This window comes from Macaca nemestrina, chromosome 9 (genome assembly GCF_043159975.1).
Source record: "Macaca nemestrina isolate mMacNem1 chromosome 9, mMacNem.hap1, whole genome shotgun sequence".
In the NCBI taxonomy this organism is placed as follows: domain Eukaryota; kingdom Metazoa; phylum Chordata; class Mammalia; order Primates; family Cercopithecidae; genus Macaca; species Macaca nemestrina.
The window spans coordinates 112,200,708-112,226,739 of record NC_092133.1 but is presented as its reverse complement, the minus strand read 5'-3'; the positions used below and the strand labels follow the sequence as shown (position 1 = coordinate 112,226,739).

The following is a 26,032-nucleotide window of genomic DNA, read 5'->3' as shown; positions in this document are numbered from 1 at the left end:
TGGTGACCTGGAGTGGGACATGGAGTGAATGAGGACAGGGTGGGAGTGAAATTTATCATGTATTATATATCTTTTAATATCATTTTGACTTTTAAACTTAGTATAACTAATTCAATTTTTTTTTTTTTTTTTTTTTTTTTTGAGACAGGGTCTCACTGTGTCATCCAGGCTGGAGTACAGTGGTGCAGCCACTGCAGCTGTGAGTTCCTGGGCTCAAACCATCCTTCAACCTCAGCCTCAGCCTCTTGTGTAGCTGGGACCACAGGCACGGGCCACTGCGATAGGGGTCTTAATGTGTTGCCCAGGCTGGTCTTCAACTCTTGGTCTCAAGTGATTCTTCTGCCTTGGCCTCCCAAAGAGCTAGGAATACAGGCATGAACCACCATGTCCAGTCTAAATTAAATCTTAAATCATAATCCCTATATTAGTCTGGCCTCCTATAGGTAATTAGATTCAATGCTAACTGCCATTTTTGATTGTTTATTTTTCTCATTAATCTCCTGGTTATCTGAGTTTATCTTCTAGCAGTATTCAGAAGTAATCACTAGGCTAACTTTTGACACTGGTCTTGATTGCTGTTTTTGAAATTTTGAAATGGAATGTATGACCTCTGTCTTGAGTCTTTCATTCAACATTGTTTGTGAGATTCATATAGATAATACATGTCAATAGTTAATTGACTTCCATTACTGAAAATCAGGAATATATTTAGATAATTAGTAATATGTGTAGATGTTTTTCTAGTCTTTATTCTGTTCAATTGTTCTGTCTATATCTTTATATTAATATTACATTACTGTAGCTTTAGAGCAGGGCGTCCAATCTTTTGGCTTCCCTGGGCTACATTGGAAGAACAATGGGCCACACATAAAATACACTAACACTAACAATAGCTGATGAGCTGATAATAATAATAATCACAAAAAAAACCCTTGTAATGTTTTAAGAAAGTTTACAAATTTCTGTCGGGCTGCATTCAAAGCCGTCCTGGGCCGCATGGAGCCGGTGGACTGTGGATTGGACTAGCACCCTTTAGAGTCAGTTTTGATATCTGGTAATAGAAGTTTTCAAACTTTGCTCTCCTTCAACATAGTTTTGACTATTCAAAGTTCTTTTTGATATACATTTTAGGATCAGCCTTGACCATTTCCAGAAACGAATCTGCCAGGGTTTTAATTGGGATTGCATTGAATTTATAAATTAATGTTGTGGAGAACGGAGACTTCTAATATATAAGCAAGGTATACCTTTCCATAGGTTTTCTTTAACTTCTCCCTAGAATGTTTTGTAGTTTGCTGTGTAAGGCCTTGCACATCTTTGTTATACTTAATTCTGCATATGTGATGTTTTTGATGCTATGGTAATAGATCACTTTTAAGTTTTATTTTCTAACAGTTTATTGCTGACATTAAAAGTACAATTGATTTTTATATTGCTTTTGTACTCACTTGACCTTACTAAATTCATGAATTCTATTAGTTTATTGTATTTTTTTTTTTTTGGTAAAAAAAAAAATGACAGTTTCATATCTTGGTTTTGGATCATTACACCTTTAATTTTATTCTTGCGTATTGCACTGTCTAGGACTTCCGGTAAAGTGTTGAGTTGTCATGGTGACTGAGCCTTGTCTCATTCTCAATCTTAGGAACAGCTTTCAAAATTTAAACATTAAGTATGATGTTTGCTGCAAATTTTTGAAGTATTCTATGTCAGATTAGGAAGTTCCATTTGCTAAGAGTTTTTATTATGTATGGTGTTTAATTGTATTAACTGTTATTTTTGTATCTACTAAGATGATCTTGTGATTTTTCCCTTTAGTTAGTTATGTTAATGTGGTAAGTTGTATTGATTGGTTTGGTTTTCAACTATTAAACCAAAACTTGTATTTCTGAAATAAATCTAGCTTGATCATGGTGCACTATGCTTCTTATAAATAATAAGATTTGATTTGCTAATATTTTGTTTAGAATTGCACCAATATTTATGAGAGAGACGAGTCTATAATTTTCCTTTCTTGTCGTGTTCTTGTTAGGTATGAGGTTTTGCTGGCCTCAAAAAAAATGAGCAAGAACTGTCCCCTCCTTTTTAATTCTCTGCAAATATGTGTATATAATTGTTATTTCTTCCCTAAATGTTTGGAAGAATTCACCAGTGAAGCCACCTGGGTCTGGACTTTTCTTTGCAGAAAGTTGTTTAATTATGAAGCTGATTTTTGTGATAAATATCATTCAGATTTTCTATTTCCTTTGTCAATCTTAGTATTTTTTTCTGTAATTTTTTCATTTTATTTAAATTTTCATATTTATTGGCATAACTATTTCCACAAAGTCCTCTTAGTACCTTTTAGATGTCTCTAGAGTTTGTAATGATGTTCACTCCTGATTTTTTATTCTTAATATTTGTTATTTGTTATCTCTGTCTCCATCTCTCTCTGGCCATAGATTTATCAATTTTATTATTTTTTTCAAAGAATTATCTTTTGTCTTTAGCAATCCGTTATGTCGTATATCTATTTTCTATTCAGTTGTTTGTCTTTCACCCACGGGTTATTTAAAAGTTTTGTTGCCGAATTTCCAAGCCCATGTGATTTGTATAGTTATCTTTTTTATATCGATTTCTTGCTTAATTTCACCATAGACAACATACTGCATTCACGGAAATGTGTTGAAACTTCAATATCCAACATACAATCAGTTTGGGTAAATGTCTCATATGCACTTTAAGTGAAGGTGCATTCTAATATTGTTGCATTCAGTTTAATTTCATCTAATTTCATTTAAATTTCATGTACATATTTTTATGTTTGAACTTAGCATCTTACTATTTATTTTCCATTTTTCCCGCCTATCCTACATTATTCTTTCTCTTCCCACTATTTATTTCGCCTTCTTTCAAACTAGTGGCTTTTCAATGTTTCACTTTCCTTTACTATAGTTTCTTGGCTTTTATAATTACCCTAGAAATTACATGACTCTTGACTTATTAAATCTAATATAAACTAGTATTTTCCTTTCTTTTTTAAACCTTTAGGTTCAGGGGTACCTGTGCAGGTTTGTTACACATGTCAACTCCTATCATGGGGGTTTGTTGTACGGATTATTTCGTTACCCAGGTACTAAGCCTAGCCTAGTAGTTATTTTTTTCTGATCCTCTACCTCTTCCCACCCTCTACCCTCAGATAGGCCCCAGTGTGTGTTGTTCCCCTCTTTCTGTCCATGAGCTCTCATCATTTGGCTCCCACTTGTAAGTGAGAACATGTGGTATTTGGTTTTCTGTTCCTGTGTTAGTTTGCTAAGGATAATGACCCCCAGCTCCATCCATGTTCCTGCAAAAGAAATGATCTTTCATTCATATATATATACCACATTTTCTTTAGCCAATCTGTCATTGATGGACATTTAGGTTAATTCCATATAAACATGACTTCCTAAACAATGCCAATACCTCAGAACATTTTGACTCTCTTTACTTGTCTCTCATCACTTGTATTATTGTAATGTATCGTAGCCATGTGAGAATACACACACACACACACACACACACACACACACAGATGACCCACAATTCATCCTCATATATAGACCTTTTCATACTTTTCGTTTTTCCCCTTAATATCCACGCTTCCACCTGGGTTCATGTTTCTTTTGCCTAGGGAACTACATTTGCTCTTTCATTTATCAAGAAACTTGTAACTGGCATTTAAATTGTATGCCAGAGAAAAAATTGCTAGTGGCAAATTCTCTCCATTTTTATTCTTCTGAAAATTGTCTTTTTTTTTCTTCCTCTGTGAAGGATATTACTGTTGAGTATAGATTCTAGATTGGCAGTTTAATTTCAACATTCTACAGTTTGTGTTTAAAAGTCAACCTTCTTGCTGCTCATTTAAAAGTAATATGTCCTGTTTTCTTCTGGCTATATTTTTGGGGAGTTTCCCTATGATGTGCCTAAGATGTGGTTTTGTCTTTATCTTGTTTTGGTTTGTAGAACTTCCTCAATCTATGCTTAATAATTTTTAAATCTATTTTGGAAAATTCTCAGCCATTATCTTTTCAAATAATGCTTTTGTCATATTCTCTCTCACCTTTCCTGGAACTAACTCTGTATGTATGTTAATTTTTTTTTTTTTTTTTTTTTTTTTTTTTGCCATGTCACATATAACCCTTATGGTCATTTTTCTTTCTTTCTGTCCTTTTCTTTTTTTCTTTTTCTTTCTTCTTTCTTTCTTTCCTTCTTCCTTCCTTCCTTTCTTTCTCTTTCTTTCTTTCCTTTTTTCTTTCTTTCTCTTTCTTTTTCTTTCTTTCTTTCTTTCTCTTTCTTTCTCTCCTTCCTTCCTTCCTTCTTTCTTTCTTTTCTTAATCCTTTTTTCTCTTTGAGTTTCAGTCTGGCTATTTCTTTGACATATCTTCTGGTTTGCCTCTTTAGTTTTGTCTAATCTATCTGCAAACTCATCTATTAAATTCTTATTTTCAGTTACTCTATTTTTCAGTCTCAGAATTTCCATTTAAATCTTACTGTAATTTCTAGTTTCCTGCTGAAATTCTCAATATTTTCATGTAATTTCTTGAACATATTAATCATAGCTTTGGATTAAGCCCAATATTTGGATCTCATGTGTAACTGGGTTTCTATTGTCTGCTTTTCCTGTTGATTTTGGTCAATTATTGCTTTATTATATGGCTGCTCTTATTATTGAATGCCAAACACTGCATATGAAACATTGTCAGTTAGTTTAGGTGTTCTGGTTGATGTTACAGTCTTCCAGAGAAGGTAACTTTTAAAAATTTTCAATATATTTTCCCTTGTTTTAATTGTGGCCTAATTTTCATGCAGATAAACACGCAGATCTGAAGTGTATAATTTGATGAGCTTCAACAAACGCATATCCCATATCCCTATCAAAATATGACAAAACTTACTCATTCCCAGTAAGTTTTCTCCCCTGACAACATAAATACCAACAGATGAATGTATACATAAATTGTAGTGTAGGCACACAGTGTCATGCTACTAGCAGTAAAAAGGAAAAGACTGTGATACACAAATACCTGGATGAATCACAAAATGTTATCCTGAGTCAAAGAAGCTGAACAGAAGCAGTGTAAGCTGGGCTGGGAGTGGTGGCTCATGCCTGTAACCCCAACACTTTGGGAGGCCAAGCTGGGTGGATCACTTGAGGCAAGGAGTTCGAGACCAGCCTGGGCAACATGGGGAAAATCCATCTCTACTAAAAATACAAACATTAGCTGGGCGTGGTGGTGTGTGCCTGCAATCCCAGCTACTCGGGAGGCTGAGACAGAAGAATCACTTTAACCCAGGAGGTGGAGGCTGCAGTGAGCCGAGATCGTGCCATTGCACTCCAGCCTGGGTGACAGAGCGAGACTCTGTCTATAAATAAATAAATAAATAAATAAATAAATAAATAAATAAAATGTTATCAGTTTTTCTAGTTCTCAGTTGGAGGATTCACCTGATATCAATCAGTTAATCTGCCACTGCAAGAGCATAAGTCTATTAATATAATTTTGCATATTGATTGTGAGCCATATTGCTTAATCCTCCCAGTTCTGTCATCTGCAGATGTTTATGCTTTAAGCATTAATAAAGTTTTAATACCATGGTATTAAGACAAAGTCTTGGACCACTCAATTATTCTTGTAGTATACCACCAAGCCACTTATCAACACTCTCAATAGTTATTTGACAGCTGTATATTTCTTTAAAAGTACCAGAAGCTGAAGTGTTTATCTCCTTATCCATAGGATATTATGAGCAATTTTGCCACAGGCTTTGCTGAATCTAAGATTGTACATGTAGCATACTCTCCATTGACCAAACCTTTTTTCTATACTGGGAAAAAAGTATTCACCTTGATGCTTCTGAATATTTCCTCTATTATTTACCAAACTTCATTGACACATGCTCTGGGATTCCATCTGCAAGTTCTTCAAGAAGCAGAAACATACTGAAATGTAGTTGGCCTAGCCTTGGAGATAGACTCATTGAAAACTTTTCATTTCTTTCCATAGCTGTTCTTAGCTTTTTAATGCCATCTTTACATTATTTATTTCATCCTTCCCTGTTTTAAGATAATTCTGGCTAGGGACAGTGGCTCATGCCTGTAATCCCAGCACTTTGGGAGGCCGAGGTGGGCAGATAATTTGAGGCCAGGAGTTCGACACCAGACTGGGCAAAATGGTGAAACCTCGTCTCTACTAAAAATAGAAAAATTAGCCGGGTGTGATGACTGGCTCCTATAATCCCAGCTACCTGGGAGGTTCAGGCAGGGGAATCACTTGAACCCGGGAGGCAGAGGTTGCAGTGAGCAGATATCGTGCCACTGCACTCCAGCCTGGGCAACAGAGTGAGACTCTGTCTTAAAAAAACAAAATAAAATAAAATTCTGCTCATTGGAGATGTAGCATTCCTCGTACTTCTGGATCTGAATATAATTTAATGGCACTCTTTGCTGACTAGCATTTTCTGAAAATTCACTAGGAATTTTAACCTTCCTAATATTTTTATAAATTTGTACTTTTTTTTTTTTTTTTTTTTTTTTTTTTTTTTGAGACGGAGTCTCGCTCTGTCGCCCAGGCTGGAGTGCAGTGGCCGGATCTCAGCTCACTGCAAGCTCCGCCTCCCGGGTTCACGCCATTCTCCTGCCTCAGCCTCCCGAGTAGCTGGGACTACAGGCGCCCACAACCGCGCCCGGCTAATTTTTTGTATTTTTAGTAGAGACGGGGTTTCACCGTGGTCTCGATCTCCTGACCTTGTGATCCGCCCGCCTCGGCCTCCCAAAGTGCTGGGATTACAGGCGTGAGCCACCGCGCCCGGCCAATTTGTACTCTTTTATGATCAGTTTATGTGCTCCACACAGTCAACTTTAGTTCATCCTTTGGAATCTGTGTTCACCAGAGGTCTTCCTATGCAAACATACCAGTTACTTTAGTTTCTGTCTCTTCCCACTTGGCCTTTCATTATTTGTATACAGCTGTCCCTCAATATTTGTTAGAGATTGGTTCCAGGACCCAATCTGCAGATGTCTAAGTCCTTTATATAAAATAATGTATCTGCATATAACCTAGTCACATCCTCTGTACATCTGTATATGTTAAATCATCTCTAGATCACTTATAATACTCAATACAAGTAAATGTTATGTAAATAGTTATTATAGCATATTCTTATTTGTGTCATTTTTATGGTTGTATGGTTATTTTTGTTATTTAAAAAATACTTTCCATCCTTGGTTGGTTGAAACTGCCGATGTGTAATCTAAGGAGGGTCATCTGTACTTGAAATCTCACTTTTTCCAAAGAATTCATTTTAACCTCTTGAGCCATAAGAACTTTCACTGAGTTTGCTGAAATCAGACTCCATGCATGGTTGACTAAATCCAGTATTTCATTTCCTTGCCATTATGAATTGCAAGATATGGGAATCACTGTCTCCCAGGCATCCTGTCATTCCCAGACCACCAACTAGTTCTTTATTTATTAAAATAATGCACACAGTTTCTCCACCTCTGAAAACATAAACAAGGTGGGACTCAATTCCAGGACTCAACTTTTAGCAGATGTCAGGATGCTTGAAAGCCCTTAACCCTACAGGTCATTTCTGTGTATGTTATTGTTATAATATAATCCATACTAAGCAAACATCACCCAAATCTTTCCAAATAAGTGAGTGGTATCATATAATTATCCTGAAGTGTCACATTAAATGCTCATCATTTTCCCAATCCGTAGATTGATGTATTTCTTATAGATGAATGTCTTATTTAGGTATCACACAACTTGTCTTTCCTATTCAATCTACTTCATTTGGACCTAATGGATCGATGGCCATTTTATGGTTATAAATTCTGCATGTTCGTTTTGTAACCTCTGCTGTGTCTGTGGGATATTTAGTTTCTGACAAGAAATGATGTTCATTCCATTTTTTCAATGCTCTGCCTTTCTTAGATACCTGGAAGCAAAATATTGGGCCCAAACAGCCTTTATTGTAAAGATGACTTCTGTGCATTGCATAGTGTTTCTGTTACACAAGTTCTCTCAGCGCTTCTGTTACACAAGTTCTCTCAGCGCTTCTGTTACGCAAGTTCTCTCAGCGCTTCTGTTACGCAAGTTCTCTCAGCGCTTCTGTTACGCAAGTTCTCTCAGCGCTTCTGTTACGCAAGTTCTCTCAGCGCTTCTGTTACGCAAGTTCTCTCAGCGCTTCTGTTACGCAAGTTCTCTCAGCGCTTCTGTTACGCAAGTTCTCTCAGCGCTTCTGTTACGCAAGTTCTCTCAGTGCTTCTGTTACGCAAGTTCTTTCAGTTCAGTGACGGTCTTTCTTGGCATATATAACTTAACCTCATCTTAAAATTTAAGTCATCTTGATCAGTTTACTTTCCTGCCAAACATTTGTTCTTTAGGAACATCATCCTTTCGCAGGGACCAGCATCGTGTTATTGCCATACTACTAATAAAAACAACTAACATTTATTACATACCATGTTTCCAGGGGTGAGCTGGTAAATGTTTAACAACTGGCACAAAATCCACACGCAAATATAAGCGTATAATAAATTTTACTAATATAAATAAAGTAGATAATACTCCTTATTGCTAATTCCACATAACCAATTTATTCACAAATAATCTTTTTATTTTTCCCAAATTCTTGTATCTCTAGCCATCCTGTGATTGCAATTGATTCACAAGTGTAATCTGGCATGAATGTTGGTTGATATTTTTATTTACATTCACAAATAAGATGAGAAAACAATCAACATACGTCAGAACTTCACTCATTTGTCCATGATATATCTGGCTTCTTTGCTGAATCAGATCATAGTTTTTGAACACTGGAAGAATATTTCCTCAATTTCTTGTGTTGTTCACCATGTAACAACTACAGACACATTTTAAATTTTAATCTGCATTAATATTTTCCCCATCACTTTTTAAAGTCTGGACAAATTGACCAAACAACAAACCATCCCTGATCTGGTCTAAATACTGCCATCATCAAACTGCCAATTTCAAACTACTTTGACGTCACTAATGTAGAACTGGGAAAAGGTGTAAGGTACCCCATTGTATAGTATTTCCACCACACAGGTACCTTAATATCTGTGAAATAACCTTAAAAGCAGAGATAATAGTAAAATGTGATAAAATAATACAGAATTGTTTTGACTATTTCATTTGTTTTAAACGATGCCCAAGTCTCAACTGAAATAAAATAATAGGCAAGTTTATGGAGCTCCTCTCCAGCCCTTTCTTTTTCTTACAGTGTTATTTGTTGAGAAAGTCAGACCCTTTGACAAGCTGTTTCTCAGTCTGAGTCTTCTTGATTTCACAGGTAGGGTGTAGCTCTCTATCCTTTATATTTTCTGGAAGCTAGATTCAAAGCCTGATTCAGATTTAAGGTTCAATTCTTTTGACAAGACCATAAGAGGTCTTGTTTTCTTCCATCAGGAAGCATATAACATCTAGTTATTTCTCTTTTTATGATGCTAACAGCCATTGATGCTTAATACATAGATTTATTAAATCAATGGGGAGTATAAAGTGGATGATAATCATTTCAATCATCAGTGGGAAACTTTTATATAGAGGTACTTTCCCCCATCTGCCATCTGGATACTTAGTGGTCAAGTGCATACAGGATAGGCCAAAGAGATGTTTATTTCTATCATCAGTTTTTAAGAAGATATGAATTCATTCCCTCTCATCCTCCTAAAGTGACTCTCTTTTGATATTATTAATTCATGGGTTTAAACATATCAGTGAGTTTCAATTCATTGCCAACTATTATTAGAAGCTCCAACTATTCCATTTTTGGCCAGTGGGATCTTCAAGTTGCCTCCAGAATTCTTTTGACAAGATCCTGCTAACATTTGACCACTTCCTTGTTATGACAAGTTCTTTCAGAATCATCTTGCATGTTTCCTGTTCCACACCTGGAATCAGCCGTATCTCCAAAATGCCTTGGTTTCTTTTAAAGAGAAATTCTATTTCAAGGTCAAAATCCAGGTAATAAGGATGCTCCCTCAGTTGGTCATTCTTGTTACACCTTTTCAGTGATCAGTTACATACACGAACACAAAGACACTTAAATATCTCATGACATCATGTTGATACTCCCAATTCAAATTAAAGACTACAAAGTTTTTACTGTAACTTACCACAGCTGTAACTCCCTTGTTCCATTCTTAGAATCCTGATTGCCAAGGACTCAAGAGATGATAGAATTAAAATATCCCATATGTACTCATTTGGTATAATCATATGCTACAAACACACCAGGCAGAATACCACCAATAATGATTTCTGAAAACATTAAATTTTTGCCTATATTTTCATTATTCCATTGTAAATGGTACTAAATCTTCATTTGTCAGGGTATATAGTCATTAAGGACTCTATTTTCTCCTTGCTGGCCCTCACTTCTTATTTCTGTAAGCAATTAAATAATGTTAAACATCAAGACTCATGTTGCTATCTCTAAGACGTTTTGGTAGTCTGAAACTCATTCTGCAGTAGATTCTTAAAGAAGGGCTCTCTTCCCAATCTCTTATTCAGTGGAGGTATTTCAGTAGTACTCATTATTTAAAACAGCAATCTCACATAGTGTGATACTAGTTTCATGGAACTTAATGCCAACTGAATACGCTACAAGCATTGGCAAGGGTGATAAGACAGACAGGGAGGTCCAGTCACTGTTAGTGGCAATGTTCAGGCAATCAATTTGGCTAATATTAACAGGTCAGGAGACAAGGACATGACCAGAGAGAGCAGTCATTACATGTAGCTAGATGTCAGAAATGTTGCATCAGAGCTGATTCCCTAACAAACAGGTTGAATTCAGGGTACCCCTGGAGTCAGAACTATGTCATCCAAGGATATTGGGGTTTCCCTTATGACAGAAAAGGTTGAGTTTCCTTCTCAATACAGTGGTGCTGTCTTCCCTAGAAGCCTTTGATTCCTCTTTAAGTCCATCTTCTCCAAGGAAACTGAACACTCTGGACACAGGTGCCTCAATAAGTCCTAGCACAGCTTCTGTGAGTAGCCACTCGACTGATTGTCTACGACACAGTTGCTGAGATGGTGGCTGAGAGAAAGGAAAGAAGAAGAAAGGATTCATAGAGAAGCATTTTCTGTTTCAACGTGCTTAATGAGAAGACAGGAGGAGTGTTTGGTGAGTCAGGTTTACTAGAGGGCAAAGCTTCTACACCCTACGATTTGCCTAAGTCTGAACTAAGTCATTCTGTCAATGGGTTGGATCAGTATGGGTAACTAACAACTTATTATACTCCCCACCTAGAAATTTTAAGGTGCTTATTAATAGAAGGCCTTTTATAACAGGATTGAAAACATATCAGCAGCAGCTTCTTCAACTAGAGCATCGTATATGCCAACAACGCATGAGTACCTGCTCTGGAAGAATTTGGCCTGGGACCCTTGAAACAAATCTGATAGTTATTTAAATGAAAACAAAAAATGCTGATTATCATCTATTCTATGATATCAAGAATCTATTCTACATATCAAGTCATCTTCCATACTTTAGAATGCATCTGGCGAAATCACGTGCAGACCTACTGAGTCGCTTTGAGACTACCAGTAATTTCCTTGTATCCATGGTTAGATATCAGCTCCCATTTAAAAAGTTGTGTTATGTATGTTTTTCAAGTTTTTCACAACTTCATACAGGGTATTATTAAAAATCAGAAGTAAATATAATATGAAGTAGCTTGGATCCCAAGGGAAAGTTCAAATTAGAATCATTTCTTTCATTATTTAGATAATTTCTAAAATAAAATTTTAGAAATATCTTTCCCACTAATGTAAAAATTTCTAAAATTTAAATGTAAGACTATTGTGACACAAACTTCGGAAACATTAATTATCTCACAGTACAGCATTCCTAGATTTTCCAAAGAGAACAATGTCAACTGAGGCTTCTGTTAAGCCATGGTCTCAGACCGCTTTTGCCCAAATTGCAAGCATTTTGATGGTGTTGTATTGGAAGTTAAATCACATTTACCTCCCTTCCAGCCCCAATATGAAAGCATATAATAGGACAAATATTCAAGTTTAGCACACCTATAATAAAAATGTATTTCTCTCCTTAATTTTAAACTTTCCTAGTGTCATGCACTTAAGAGACAAGCATGAGGGAGATGCATATTACATGCTGTAGAGCATATATTTTTAAAGTAATTTTGCAGAATGTGCAGTTTGCAATTGCTTATTCCCCACATCCCAACCTAGAATAGCACCATCCAGTAGAAATTTCTGTTGAGGATGAAATTGTTCTGTATTTGCACTGTTCAGGATGGTGCCCATTAACTCCAAGTCCCTACTGACCATTTGAAATGTAGCTATTGTGACAGAGTAACTAAATTTTAAAGTACTATATAATTGTAAGTAAATTCAACCTCTTTCGGATGTGTACCCAGAAGTGGAATGGCTGCATCGTGTGGTAACTCTATTTTTAATTTTTTGAGGAATTGCCATACTGTTTTCCATAGTGGTGGTACCATTTTACATTCCTACCCATCAACAGTGGAAAAGGATTCCAATTTCTCAACATCCTTGCCAACACTTGTTTTCTGGTTTCTTGATAGCAGCCATCCTGCTGGATGTAAGGTGATCTCAGTTTTGATATACATTTCTCTAATAATTAGTGATGCTGGGCATCTTTTCATGTCCTTATTGGCCATTTATATATCTTCTTTGGAGAAATGTCTATTCAAGTCCTTTGCCCATTTTTGAATCAGTTTTCTCACTGTTGTTGAGTTTTAAGAGTTCTCTCTGTATCAAGGATACCAATCCTTTATCATATATACAATTCGCAAATATTTTCTCCTATTCTATTGGTTGCCCGTTTATTATCAAAAGGATGATGTTATCAATAGGATCTTTTAATGCACACATTTTAAAAAATTTATTAAAGTCCAGTTTGTCTTTTTCTTCTGTTGCCTTTAGTGTCATATCCAAAAAATTACTGCCAAATCCAGTGAGTCTCTAAGATATCTATACATCCATGTTCATAGCAGAATTACAGTATCTCAAACATGGAAGCAACACTGTCCATTGACAAATGAATGGATAAGCAAAATGTGGTGTATAAACACAGTGGAATATTATCAAGCCTTAAAAAGGAAATCCTGCAGTATGCTACTACATAAATGAACCTTGAGGACATTATGCTAAGTGCAATAAGACAGTCATTATAAGGCAAATACTGCATGATTCCACTTATATGAGGTAGTTAAAATCACAGACAGAGTAGAATGGTGGTTTTCTCAGGGGCTGGGGGAATGGAGATTGACTGTTTAGTGGATAGTTTCAGTTCTTCAAGGTGAAAAAAATTCTAGAGATGGATAGTGATCATGGTTGCATAACAATATAAATGTACTTCATACAACTGAACTGTATACTTAAAATGATTTCTATGGTAAATTTTATGTTATGCATATTTTGCCACAATTTTTTAAAATGCCACATATGGCTGGTGGCTACAGTAACTGGATAGCACCATTCTAGAACATAAGTGAAAGCAGAAATCCGTATTAAAAAGAGATTAATATACATAATGGCCTATCCAGGAATGTCAGTGGGTAGAAATAGAATTGCTGAATTCTGATTATTTGCCAGGGGACAGAGAAGGATGCTGGTTTACTTCCTATGCAACCAGAACCAGAAGAGACCAGTAAAAGCAGTACCTACCCCCTGCTGCTTCTATATTCGTAACAGAGGTGCATAATAGAAGGCAAATGTTTCAATATACCACATAAATAATAACTAGCTTAGTGTGAAACAGAAAGCAAGTTGTTTGTTCCTCAAAAATTATTGAAAATGCCAGAATATGCTTTAGTTAAATTGATCCCAAACTTTAAATAGAAATAACATAGCTAATCAAAATATTACTTCTTTTCAGCCTTAGGCTTATTCTGTCACTAAGCATATGACTTTACGCATTCACATCAATCTGGGCCTCAGTTATTTCATCTATAAAACAATAAACTGTGAAGGTGAGGGTCCCTACAGGTCCTTTCCTGCTTTATCAATCATTGAGAGTATTACTTTGGCATCTAAGATTCCCATTTTTCCTGCTTAAATACAGTCATGTACTGCATAATGATGTTCTAGTCAATGACGGACTGCATTATACAATGGTCATCCCATAAGATTACAGTACTGTATTTTTACTGTACCTTTTCTGTTATGTTTAGATACACAAATACCACTGTGTTCCAATCGCCTACAGTATTCAGTAGTCACCTGCAGTACAGGTTTGCAGCCCAGGGGGAATAGTCTATGCCACAGCCTAAGTGTAGCATCTGGTATACATCTAGGTTTGTGTAAGTATCATCTATGATGTTTGCATATACCAATACATTTCTCAGAACATATCCTCGTCATTAAGAGTCACATGACTCTATAAACAATTTCTCAAAATGCCAAGGAAAAGTGGCCTTGAAGTCTGTGCTGAATTTTCACTGGTTACTCTACCATGACTTGACAGTGGTTTTGATTTCTACCTCTGCACATGCTCTGTTCATAAAGACCTCTACAGCATCATTTGTCATTCTCATGTCACTATGGATTTTATCATTATAACATTTATGACAGCATTACAAGTTTCTAAGCTACTTGCAGTATGAGCCACAACTATCAGAACTACTTGAAAGATCTGGCTACCAGCATTAATAATTAAAAATCATTACCAAAGACCGCTTTTCTGAAAACCTCGAAAGAGAAGAAATAAAGGGAGAAGAGGGTCGATGAGAAAAAACATGTATTCTAAATACGTATTGTAGTAATTTGTTAAACAGTTACCTTGTTCTACAAGTGCTCTGTTTATGAGAGCACTATAAAAGTGCTTTCTTTCTTTCGTTTCCCCCCCTCCCCCTGTGGGAGAAGGGAAGCAATGAAGGAAATGAAAGAGTTCATTTAAGTGCTATATTCACATAAGGCTAATTTGTAAAAGCTCAATCCAGCTGAATATACTTGCAGCCACCACTGGACCACAAAACTTCAGCTGAGCAGACTAATTGAGATTCTTCAGGAGAACTCCCTTGTCTTTGGTAGTTACAGATGTCTCATTAGGCATTCTGTATCTCCCCGTTCTCTAGAATACTGACTCTGCCAGGCCTGAGGACACAGCCTGTGAATTTCCAACAGATTCTAATACACCATCGTTGTGAGACAGTTCATTTTGTTTTGCACCCATTTGATTTTTGTTTTTGTTTGTTTCAAACTAAAGTTGCAATTAATAGTACTATGTTAGCTGCACTGGAATACTGTTTAAAAAAATAACAAAACCTACGCTCCGCCTCCAAGACTGTAACCTACAGGCTAAAGGCCCTATTAAACACTCTGGAGTCTTACACCAGAGAAGTGCTTTCTATTAAAGAAGATCATTAGAGCTGATGGCTGGAGTTCAGGGGGAATAAAATCTTATTTTCTATCCATTTTCAATTCTCTATAGAGATGCAATATTTGAACATTTGACTTTTCTTAGACTAGTGAGAGTGTGGCGCCCAGTTGACTATTTTTATTTTCTTCTTTACTAAAAAGACGTGTTTTGGACTCCTCTGTGTATTTCTTTAAAAACGCCTAAAGATCTTTGAGGAATTCGAGTCATGGGAAACTACATGTTTTTTAATTAGAAGCCTCTCCCATGAGCTGGAAAAAATCTCTTGGCACAATTATGGAATAACTATTTTCCCTTCACTGCTATCTTTTTTTTTTTTTTTTTGAGACAGAGTCTCACAGTTGCCCAGGCTGGAGTGTAGTGGTGCGATCTCGGCTCACTGCAACCTCTGCCTCCTGGATTCAAGTGATTCTCCTGCCTCAGTCTCCCCGTAGCTGGGATTACAGGCACCTGCCACCATGCCCAGCTAATTTTTTTGAATTTTTAGTAGAGACAGGGTTTCACCATGTTGGCCAGGCTGGTCTCGAACCCCTGACCTCAAATGATTCGCCTGCCTCAGCCTCCCAAAGTGCTGGCATTACAGGCGTGAGCCACTGCGCCCGGCCCACTGCTATCTTAATGTTCAATATTGTGGGCTTGCAAAGAGGCGTGGAATGAAACAAATAGTAAAAAGGTCTCCATGTATCTGCCATTATTGGTGAGTTTTCACTTGTATGTAAGCAATGGTGTGCACGCACACACACACGTAGCGCACACACACGTTTGAGTGTATATGTTATAAACACACATACAACCCATCTACCACTAAGTCCAAAGTTTCACCAAATTATTTCATTTGTGCTTTTCACATAAGGAAAAAACAATTTATAGATTTGTCTCTATCTAAAATACAAACATCATTCTTTGAAGATATTTAATAATTAACTTACTTTCTCCAGAGTAAAGGGTAAAATATCTTATTTCTATACAATTTAAATAAGTGTTTTTCTTCTAACTGGAATGTGACAGTGTATTTAAATATATTTTCTTTTCTAAATCTCCAACTACCTTTTTCAATGACATTCTAAAGGAAGACTTACAAATAAAATTGATAATTTATTTCAGCTTTTAATATATTTTCTACTATAAAACCAAGCTGTCAAGACAGGAAAATATTACTAGCTTTGTTATTACAAAAACAAGTGAGAATTTTTAATTCACAAAGGATGAAAACACAAGACATTAATCTCACTGTACATACAATATTACAATAAACTGATTAGCTGTAGAATAAAACAATTAAGACTTCACACATACACATGCACACACACACACATACACACACATGTACCTTGAAACAAGAAACACAGGACAATTTTAATCTTTGATATATGTTCATGGACACCAAGAGCAAGAACATCACTGATTTGAGTCTAATTGTTTTCCTGGTATACAATCATTATATAAGCAAGATCTAAAGCATATTGTGTTATTAAGGACATCTTTAGGCAAATATAAACATCCTGATTTAGGGCTTTTTCTCCCCACCCAGAACAATCTGTTTTAGCTATCAAGTAGTTTGGTTTGTTATCAATTTAACACGCTCACAACAGCAAATACAGAATTTCTACCACAAAATTCAGGTGAGAGGTTTTCAGACAGATCATAGAAAAAAAATACTTGTTCCCAAGGAAGGCAATCTGTAAATTATAAATGCACCCCTAAGAAAAAAAAAATCCTGGTCACAAATCACTCACTTTTAAATATTGATGGAGAAATAAAAAGTGTATGTTGGGGGTGGACAAATGTTGGCATGGAAGAGAGGAGAAAAAGTATGAATGAGGAAAGTGTTATTTGCCACAGGAAATATTGGATTCAGTTGATTTTTAAAAATGAGGTATAAGAGTATGCCAGTAAATGCAAAAACAAAAAAATTAAAAAACAAAATGCACATTTCCAATGGAAAAATCTCTAAACCTCTTATAGTTTTATTAGACATTTCATGTACAGAAGTTAATCTAGAAAAATACATTTTAAAAATCTTCAACAGACCACACTCCCTGTAACAAAACCTTCCAAACCCTGTGTTTTATTATACAAAGCAATCTACATTAGTAGGTAAAAAGAAATTCTCCAATTTAGCAATGTCATTTTCCATCCGACATCATCTAATTTACAGATGGGTTTCCACTATTCATACTGGAATTAGAATTCTGTAATAAATTTTTTCTAATGTTTTCTGTACATATTAAATAACCTAAAAGGTTCCTCTTGTAGTGCATGTGCCATTTAGCAAGTCTATTCAGTATTTTTCCAGTACCATTCTCATGACAGTGATTTGCCTGTAAATGTAATTAATATCTAAAAGTGCACACAGTTAACTTTCCCAAATAACGGCCTATTTCTGAAGGAAACCTAATATTCACAGAAAAGATTACCAATAACATGATTAGAAATGTAGGGTTAGAATGTACTCTGAGACTATACAACACAATTATATACACAAGCTAAAGGACATTAAGTCTTTAGCCTATATTTACATAAAATAATGTGTGTTTCCACAGGGTCATACCAAGAACTTAGTATGGTACTAGATATAATTAGGATTGTTAGCTACAATTCAGTATAGCAAGACAGCCCTAAAATGCCCTGAACTGACTTAAGCTAACTAAAACTCCAGTATATCACAGTGTTTTAAGTAATATTAGTGTGCTGCCCAAACAAGCAACTAAGATATCCAGTAAGGATGCTGTGTAACACAGTAAAAGACAGCAAGCCTTCATCAAGAGGTTATTTTGGGGTTATGATGAATTTTGGCACTTAAGACTGCCACTGCATGCAGAAACCCCGAAAAAGAAATACACAGGTTTCAAAATGGATATACTTCATTTTGTTTAAAATGCCCAAGAGCCTTTTCAACATAACTGATAGTAAGTATTTTGTTCTATCAAGTCATGAATCTTGAGAAGAAAGTCTACATTATCCAATTTCAGGGAAAAAATACAGTTTTCTTACCAAATTATCCAGTGTATATGACTGGTTAGAATTTTAAGTTTTGATTTTTACTGAAATTCAGAGTATGAAACGCAAACATTCAGGATAAAATGAATTCATAATTACACGCAGTTATATCAACTTGCAACAAAGCAGCAAATATGAGGGCCTAACACATATCTTGACTCTCTCCTTCCCTTCTGATCCCTCAAAAAAAAAGTGCAAAATTAGAGTCACTGCTTGGTCCAAAAAATAAAATACATTGTGTATAAACATTTGAAATCTGATGGAATCCAGCTTCTATTCCACAGGTTGTCTTCAGTAAGAATCAGCGTCCGAAGATGGAACTCAGTTCCAGAAGAATTAATTCTACAATCTGATTTTGGTACACAGTATGAACTGCTATATTACCAGTCTCTTTTTCTGGTTTTAATAGAGTGGGACCAAAAACAATTGCTATACTCTGATAGGTCATTCGATTTTTCTCTCCATTTTCTACAACTCTGAAGGGAAAGAAAGAAGTTGTTAAAAGAGAAAATAAAAGAGAGGGAAAATTCTTCAAATGGTATTATAAACCTAACAGTCTGCATCTTAAAAAGAGAATTAATGCTCATTTTCCTAACGTGACGCATAAACTATTTAACCAAGCAGAATTATGCCTAAATGCCATATGAAGCTTTATTTTTGATAAACACAGCTGAAAGGTACAATTAAGCATACTCTAACAAACTTTAAATGTGTGATATTTTAGCTTAGTTTTTAAAATAGAACATTTAAGTATGAGTTACAATTCAGGTAACAATGACTGTTCCATTAAATTGATGGGAAAAAAAATCTCATTAGGGTGTGGAGATTAAACTTTCTATTTTACTCATTTTATGTTATTTCTTTAAAAAAAAAAAACCTCTCTAGCTGGGATTTTTTGTTTTAGTATTCTAGTGTACTTTCTATAAGATGAAAGAACTCGGTTATTAAAGTGGTTATGTAGTAACTTAGAACCATGATGGCTTTATTATAAGGTAACCATACACCTCAATTAATATCCAATCTCATCTTCATATTAACTTTAGCAACAATTTCTGAACACCTATGTGCTAAGCATTACATAAATACTTCACATATAATATCTACTTTATTATAGCAAATCATTTACCCATGACAGACTGATACTACAAGGAGCTCAGTGAGTTACTTTTTCAAGTTACAAAGACAGCAAGTAGCATAGCTGGGATCCAAACCTAGGTTTGAATGACCCTGGCCCCACAGGCCTTCCTGCTTCCCCTTGTGCTATACCACATCCCATGACTGGGCAGTCCTCCTACCTTTTGAGATGTCGGAAAAGAATCTGCATTGTATCCTGGTTTGGCTTTGGCAACTGTCTGATTAGGTCCTTAACAGCAGCGACTCGCTGTCTTGGTTCTTGCTCTGAAAAAAGATAATAACCAGATATTTTACAGCAAATTCTTATGAAACTGAAAGCAATGTCACAGTTTGGAAGCTGATATTTGGTAATACACAGTGACACCTGGTGGTCACATTTAAAATGTTTGGAGTAAAACAATCGAAAATACTCGCTTAAAGTAAGATAAAAAAATAGGGTGGCTTAATCTGTGCAAAGAATTTTCAATATCTAGAAAAAACTGAGTAGAATTACATACTTACTAATTGCATTAACAAAATCATTAAAATGATTAAATGTAAAAAGAGGTTCTGGTAATTCTCGAAAAAACATTTTGAGTGCTCCAGTAATGACATGAATATCTTCCCATTTACTGTCATTCAAGTCCAACTTCTCATCTGAAAAACAGCAGGAATTGGACATTTTAAAAAATTACTTTAAGCCAGTTCAAAAAGTTATGAGTGATGCATTTGAATAACAACAGGAAATATAATCTTACCGTGATTGACTGCAAACCTTAGCTTCTGGATCACTGCGAGGTTGCCACTTACTCTGTATATCCCATCAACATCCAAACCTAAGAGACAATAATAATTTGTGTGTGTTTAAAGTACGTGTTTGCCTCTTCTGAACATGTTTGCATGTGTCAGAATTCTCACTCATTAGCATTAGCCTAAAATCAAATGGGCAAATATTCTTCTTCTCTAAATGGCTTCTGGTAGATGCTTGGCAGGGGAGAGAGATGGAGATTCGCTCTGAATTCTGTTTAATAAACAGCAGTAATTCTACTCTGCTCATCATATAGACTGTGAATCAGCTCAAGGAAGTGGTTTCATTAATCTTAAAACACTAACAATTTCAAATACATTTCTGAAAACATCCGGGGATAATTCAAAATTAAAGGAAGCCAGCAGGTAAAATCGGCCCATGCATATTTTGCACACCATTTGATAATGTAAACGCACACATTGTAAAAACTTTATTGAAAGCATCTGTCATATTAAATGTTTCTAATAAGTGAACAATATAACCACTAAACTAATGGTTCTATAAAAACAATACAAAATGTGCTATAATTTATTTTCTTTTATACATGAAACAGAATCATCTGAAATTCATACAGTTAAGCCCCGAAATTTCAGGTATTCATTAAATGATAATAATGTACAAATTCGAATGTACACTATTCATTTAGCTTCAAATTAAGACAATAGTGTGGCATCCCTATTGCCATGCTGACAAGAAGAGTCAATGGGACAAGAGACTGGCAGAAATTACAAATTGAATTACATGTTTTAATTGTACAAAATTTTTTCATGATATAGAGATAAGTTAATGTGATTACAATCAATATACTACTATTTATATAAAACTAGTATAAATATTATAGCTATGTTTAAATTAACCACAATAGAAATTAGTTTGTCATATTTTACAGAGAATGACATAAAAATTTTTATCTCATGAGACATTTGTGGTTGACCTAACAGTTTAAAATGTCATCTGATTTTTAGAACAGAAGAAACTTAATAAGTAAACATAATCTCCTCAGACCTTACACATTGTCAGATTATTTCTTAAAAATAAACTCAACTTCACAATCACTACCTTCTTCATTTTAAGCAAATGCTTAAATGAAATGGCTTCAAAGAAAAGCATATACTTAATTAACTGCGAGTACCAAGCATTCAATAGATGCCTGGAGAGGTCCTATTTGAAACAGGTGTAAACATGTGTTTTTGCAAACAAAATTATTTTCTTAACCTCTTAGGACTATAGGGAACTTTTGGTTGCATCACTCAAAATCATAAAAATTCTGGGAATTTTGATGGCAAAACAAGAAGCTGGTTTGCTTAATGTAAAAAAAAAAAAAAAAATCAAAATCCTTCTCTTACCATATTCTTCAACATGTTCAATACATAACTTCACAAACTTTGGTACTGTGCCATTCTCTCTTTGACACAGATTAGCAAGATTGGATCCAAATACCTGATCTGAAAAAGATTTATTTTTAAAAAGTCGATCACCTTGCTAAAATTCAGTTCATGAAATGGCTAACCATTCAGAGTGCAACAGAAACATCCAGTGTAACCAAATATTGTTTAACATGGCCCTATGCCTTATGCAATGTGCATCTTGCCTACTTCTCCATTTTCACTTCAAACAATTCATTTCCAAACTCATAAACACCCTCACTCACTCTTGCCTGAGAACCTTTGTACTTTCTACTGCTTTTTCAGAAAGCAATTGTCCACCCAATTTGGCTCCTTCTTATCACTCCTGGTCTCAGCTAAAATGTCACCTACTTTTAATAACCCCTCTGACCATCCTTACCTAAGAGAACCCAATTCCAGACACATCCTGTTTTATTACTGTTAGATTCATAGTATTTGTTACTATTTCACAATCATCTTGTCTACTTCCCACTTGAGTATAAGTTTCATGAGGGCAAGGCCCATGTAGTTCCTGAACACCAACAGGTATTCATAGCACCTAGGCTTGTGCCTAGCATTTAGTAAATACTCGACTATTTTTAAAACTATTAAAATAAGCATATGCCCACCCATCACGTATCATCAACATTTGATTTCACAAAATATATTTCAAAGACTCTTCTATTACTCTTTCAACCCAACAGTTTTGAAATTCCATATTAGTGGTAAAAGTTCAGGAAAACAAACAGTGTGAAGTGATAAGGACATAAAGTGACAACAGTTTATATTTCTCAGGGAAAAGGCCTGGTGAACAAATGAGCAACAGTTTCTATTCATTTATTTGCCAGGCTTTTTTTTTTTTAAAGTTTTTAAAGACTCTAAACTCATCATACAAATTTATATGCTTTATTGGAGAGTACCTGTTATCCATAACTCTTAAAGTTGCTAATTTTAATTACTTAATTAGCTAGTCTCTCCTAGAAGTCTTAAATACCTTTTTTTTTTTTTTTTTTTTTTTTTAAGACAGAGACTTTTATCACCCAGGCTGCACTACAGCCTCTAATTCCTGTGCTTAAGCGATGCTCCCACTCAGCCTCCCAAGTAGCTAGGAATAAGGGTGTGTGACACCATACCCAACTAATCTTTTGTAGAGAGAGGGTCTCTCTATGTTACCCAATCTGGTCTCAAGTTCCTGTACTCAAGCAGTCCTCCTGCCTCCCAAAATGGGGGGTTTATAGATGTGAGCCACTGCACCTGGCCTTAAATACCTTCTTAATAAAATTTGCTTATGTGTTTTAATGCAGATGCTTCACAAATAGACGGCGTTTGTTAGAAGCTTCATAACAATCTGACAGATATATACATTATAGACTATATTATCTTTATTTTATTTATGAATAAATGCCATTGTTTTAAGTCATGTATTAGAAAATTTCATCTTTGTAATTAAACATGCTTGTAAGAACTGAAAGCATACACAAGTAATGTGATTTTTAAAGAATATTTTCCTATAAAAAAAGATTGTTAGTCCATTATAGTGCTTATAAATGAAATAACAAGTAAATAAATTAGTTAGAAAAAAGCACCTTATGCTAATTTTTCAATTACCTTAAATGACAGCCAAAGGTAAAAATTATTCGTTCATTTTTCTTTCTTTCTACTATTAGTGATATTCAAAATTTCTTATTTCTTGTGATCTTTGCATCTCAAAACTAAACTTCTCATTGTCACAATTTCTAAAAATCTGCCACCCATCACATCCATGTAGTTCCTCTGAAATAGGCTTTCCTAAAAGTTTAGTTTGTTATTTGTCTGTCCACTGCTTTAGTTAATAATAAACTTTTTAAAAAATCTATTTTAATTACTTAATGTCTTTTAATAACTGTACTTAAATACTTGAATAAAGAATATTCTTACTGTTTGAAAATGTTAATTTGAAACATCTTATTTATGTAGGCCAACATTCATTATTATCAACAATACTTCTACCAACCTTTAATATAACCTTTTTCACGAACAGCTTGCAAAGTGGGGCGTCGTGTAAGAAACTTCTTTAAGTTTTTCTTGGTTTTTTTCTGTTCTGAAGAATCTATGCTAGATACTTTAAAGGCTTAAGACAAAAGGACGGTAATAAGCATTTGTAAAAGTTTTGTTGATACAAGTTTTTCCAGCCAGCATGCAAAACATATTAACCTCATATGTCAAGATCATAGTACAATTCACTTATTTTAACTTCAATGTGGTTTAAGGACAAGATGTGAAGAATTACATTAACACAGAACCCATTTCAAAGTTATAAACTAAACCAAACATTTCATTTTTATCACTAAAAACAGATGAAAACCATACATTCTATGGTATATCTGCCAAGACATCCCTAATTTACTCTAACATATTCATTATTTCATAAATTATTAACTACTTATCTTTATTGATTATCCATTAGTTTTAGAAGGTAAAATGACCACCAAAAAGTAAAAATACATAAAATACACAACAAACAAAAGAATCCCTATCTTCACTGAACAAGAAAACTGGAGATACACACAGATATATATAGAGATATAAATATAGACATATAATTATCATAACTATTATACTTGTACTTTAAGCTAACTTTCATCATAATTATTTGTACTTTGAGCTACAAATGGGACTACACGAAAAATGTCCTCCATTGCCTTGAGTCTTATTTTTCTGTTACAGTAACAAAAATTCAAAAGGTATATTTCTTGAAAGTAAGTCTATTTGGGGAAAGTTGAGGGCATGAAGAATCTATAATATAGAATAAAAAATAATCACATTTTTATGTTAAATTGCTACCTGTTGACAATGTCAGTAATAGGCCTCAAGTTCATTAGAAATACAGAAAAGTAGAACTGATTTTCTAATCATTCAGTTAATATGAAGGCCAAAAAGTTCTTAGTTAAACGTGGATTTGTTAAAATGGACTGAACAAAGTACCAAGTCACACAGCTAATGGCCTATTTAAGCAATGTATAATTCACAAGGGGCCAACATTAGAAAATGCTTTTCTTAAAGCTGCTGTCTTTCACTATGCACCTTTCTGTAGTAAGATCTGGAGATAGGAAAGCATGCATCTGTTTACATGCACAGACACACCCTAGTCCAGAGACGGATGCCTGGTGTCCAGTAGGAAATTACGGTACATATTCCATGACTTTTGACTTCTTAAAGTGTAAGATTCTATGTAGAATCTTAAACAGTAAGTATATATTTTTAAATCAGTAAAGTTCAGCTTGCTAGAGGCCTCAACAGAAATGCACTATACTTCTTCTCTGAAAGCAGCACAACACCTTAAAATTAATGAGATGCCACAGGATGCATACTATTAGGCTGAAAAACGACAATAATGAGTTAAGAAGAAAGACGGCTGATACAATGAGACTGCACTTGGTTAACTGCATAACCTTTTTGTAACATTGGACATTCCATTCAGCTTTTATATATGTATTTAAAACTTTCAAAATGCTAAGAGAACAAGCTCAAATCCTTAGCAAAATAGGAAAAGGACAACTTACAACGAAGCTTTTTGGGATCCTTTTGTTCCTTTTCTTTATCATGCTTTTCTATTCCTGGTGAATCTGGGAGTATCTCCTCTTCAATTCCTTCATCAGTGTCTACTGCCTATTGGTTAGATATTTCCCAAACATATATTACACTTCTAGTATTACTATAGTTGGAATGGCACAATTCTCACAATGACTATTGTAAATGACTCTTCCAAACAATTTTAGGAAACCAATTAACATACAGTATGTATGACTTAGATATTTGATAAATACTTTTTCTCTCCCTACATGGCATCAATTTTGATTTTTTTAAAAGAAATTATTGCTGAAAATTCACAGGATAATGTTAGTTTACACTGATGATGACGCTACCTTGCCTAATTTTAATCAACTTTTAGTGACACTAACAGTTAAAAGGTAAGGCTATAATTTATGGTGAAAAACACAATAGAGCTACATGCTCTGACAACAGTACAAGACTTCTACACATGGACCTGACAAGAGTATTACCCTGTAACAACAGGACAAGACTCATCCTCCAGACTCATGGTTGTCAACTGAAAGAAATCATAGAGCGGCCAGGCGTGGTGGCTCACACCTGTAATCCCAGCACTTTGGGAGGCCGAGGCAGGCAAATGACCTGAGGTTAGGAGTTTGAGACCAGCCTGGCCAACATCATGAAACCCCACCTCTACTAAAAATACAAAAAGTAGCCAGGCATGGTAGCACATGCCTGGAATCCCAGCTACTCGGGAGGCTGA

General features: G+C 35.0%; 1 protein-coding gene across 9 annotated transcripts in view; it reads right to left on the bottom strand.

Moving 5' to 3' along the window:
- LOC105479935 (Rho GTPase activating protein 12) overlaps nt 1-26,032 on the bottom strand; it is a 149,204-nt gene that overhangs the window by 8,015 nt on the left and 115,157 nt on the right. For 8 of the 9 annotated variants that reach the window (XM_071070248.1, XM_071070250.1, XM_071070252.1 and 5 more), the window contains 7 exons: nt 25,281-25,386; nt 23,732-23,848; nt 21,700-21,798; nt 20,304-20,381; nt 20,068-20,202; nt 19,728-19,830; nt 16,508-18,908 (listed from right to left, as the gene is read on the bottom strand). In XM_071070248.1, coding sequence (XP_070926349.1) covers nt 18,734-18,908; nt 19,728-19,830; nt 20,068-20,202; nt 20,304-20,381; nt 21,700-21,798; nt 23,732-23,848; nt 25,281-25,386 — 813 coding nt within the window. In that variant the 3' untranslated portion in view covers nt 16,508-18,733. Of the gene's footprint in view, nt 1-16,507; nt 18,909-19,727; nt 19,831-20,067; nt 20,203-20,303; nt 20,382-21,699; nt 21,799-23,731; nt 23,849-25,280; nt 25,387-26,032 lie in introns of those variants that run through there. The other variant, XM_071070251.1, reaches the window with a different exon arrangement.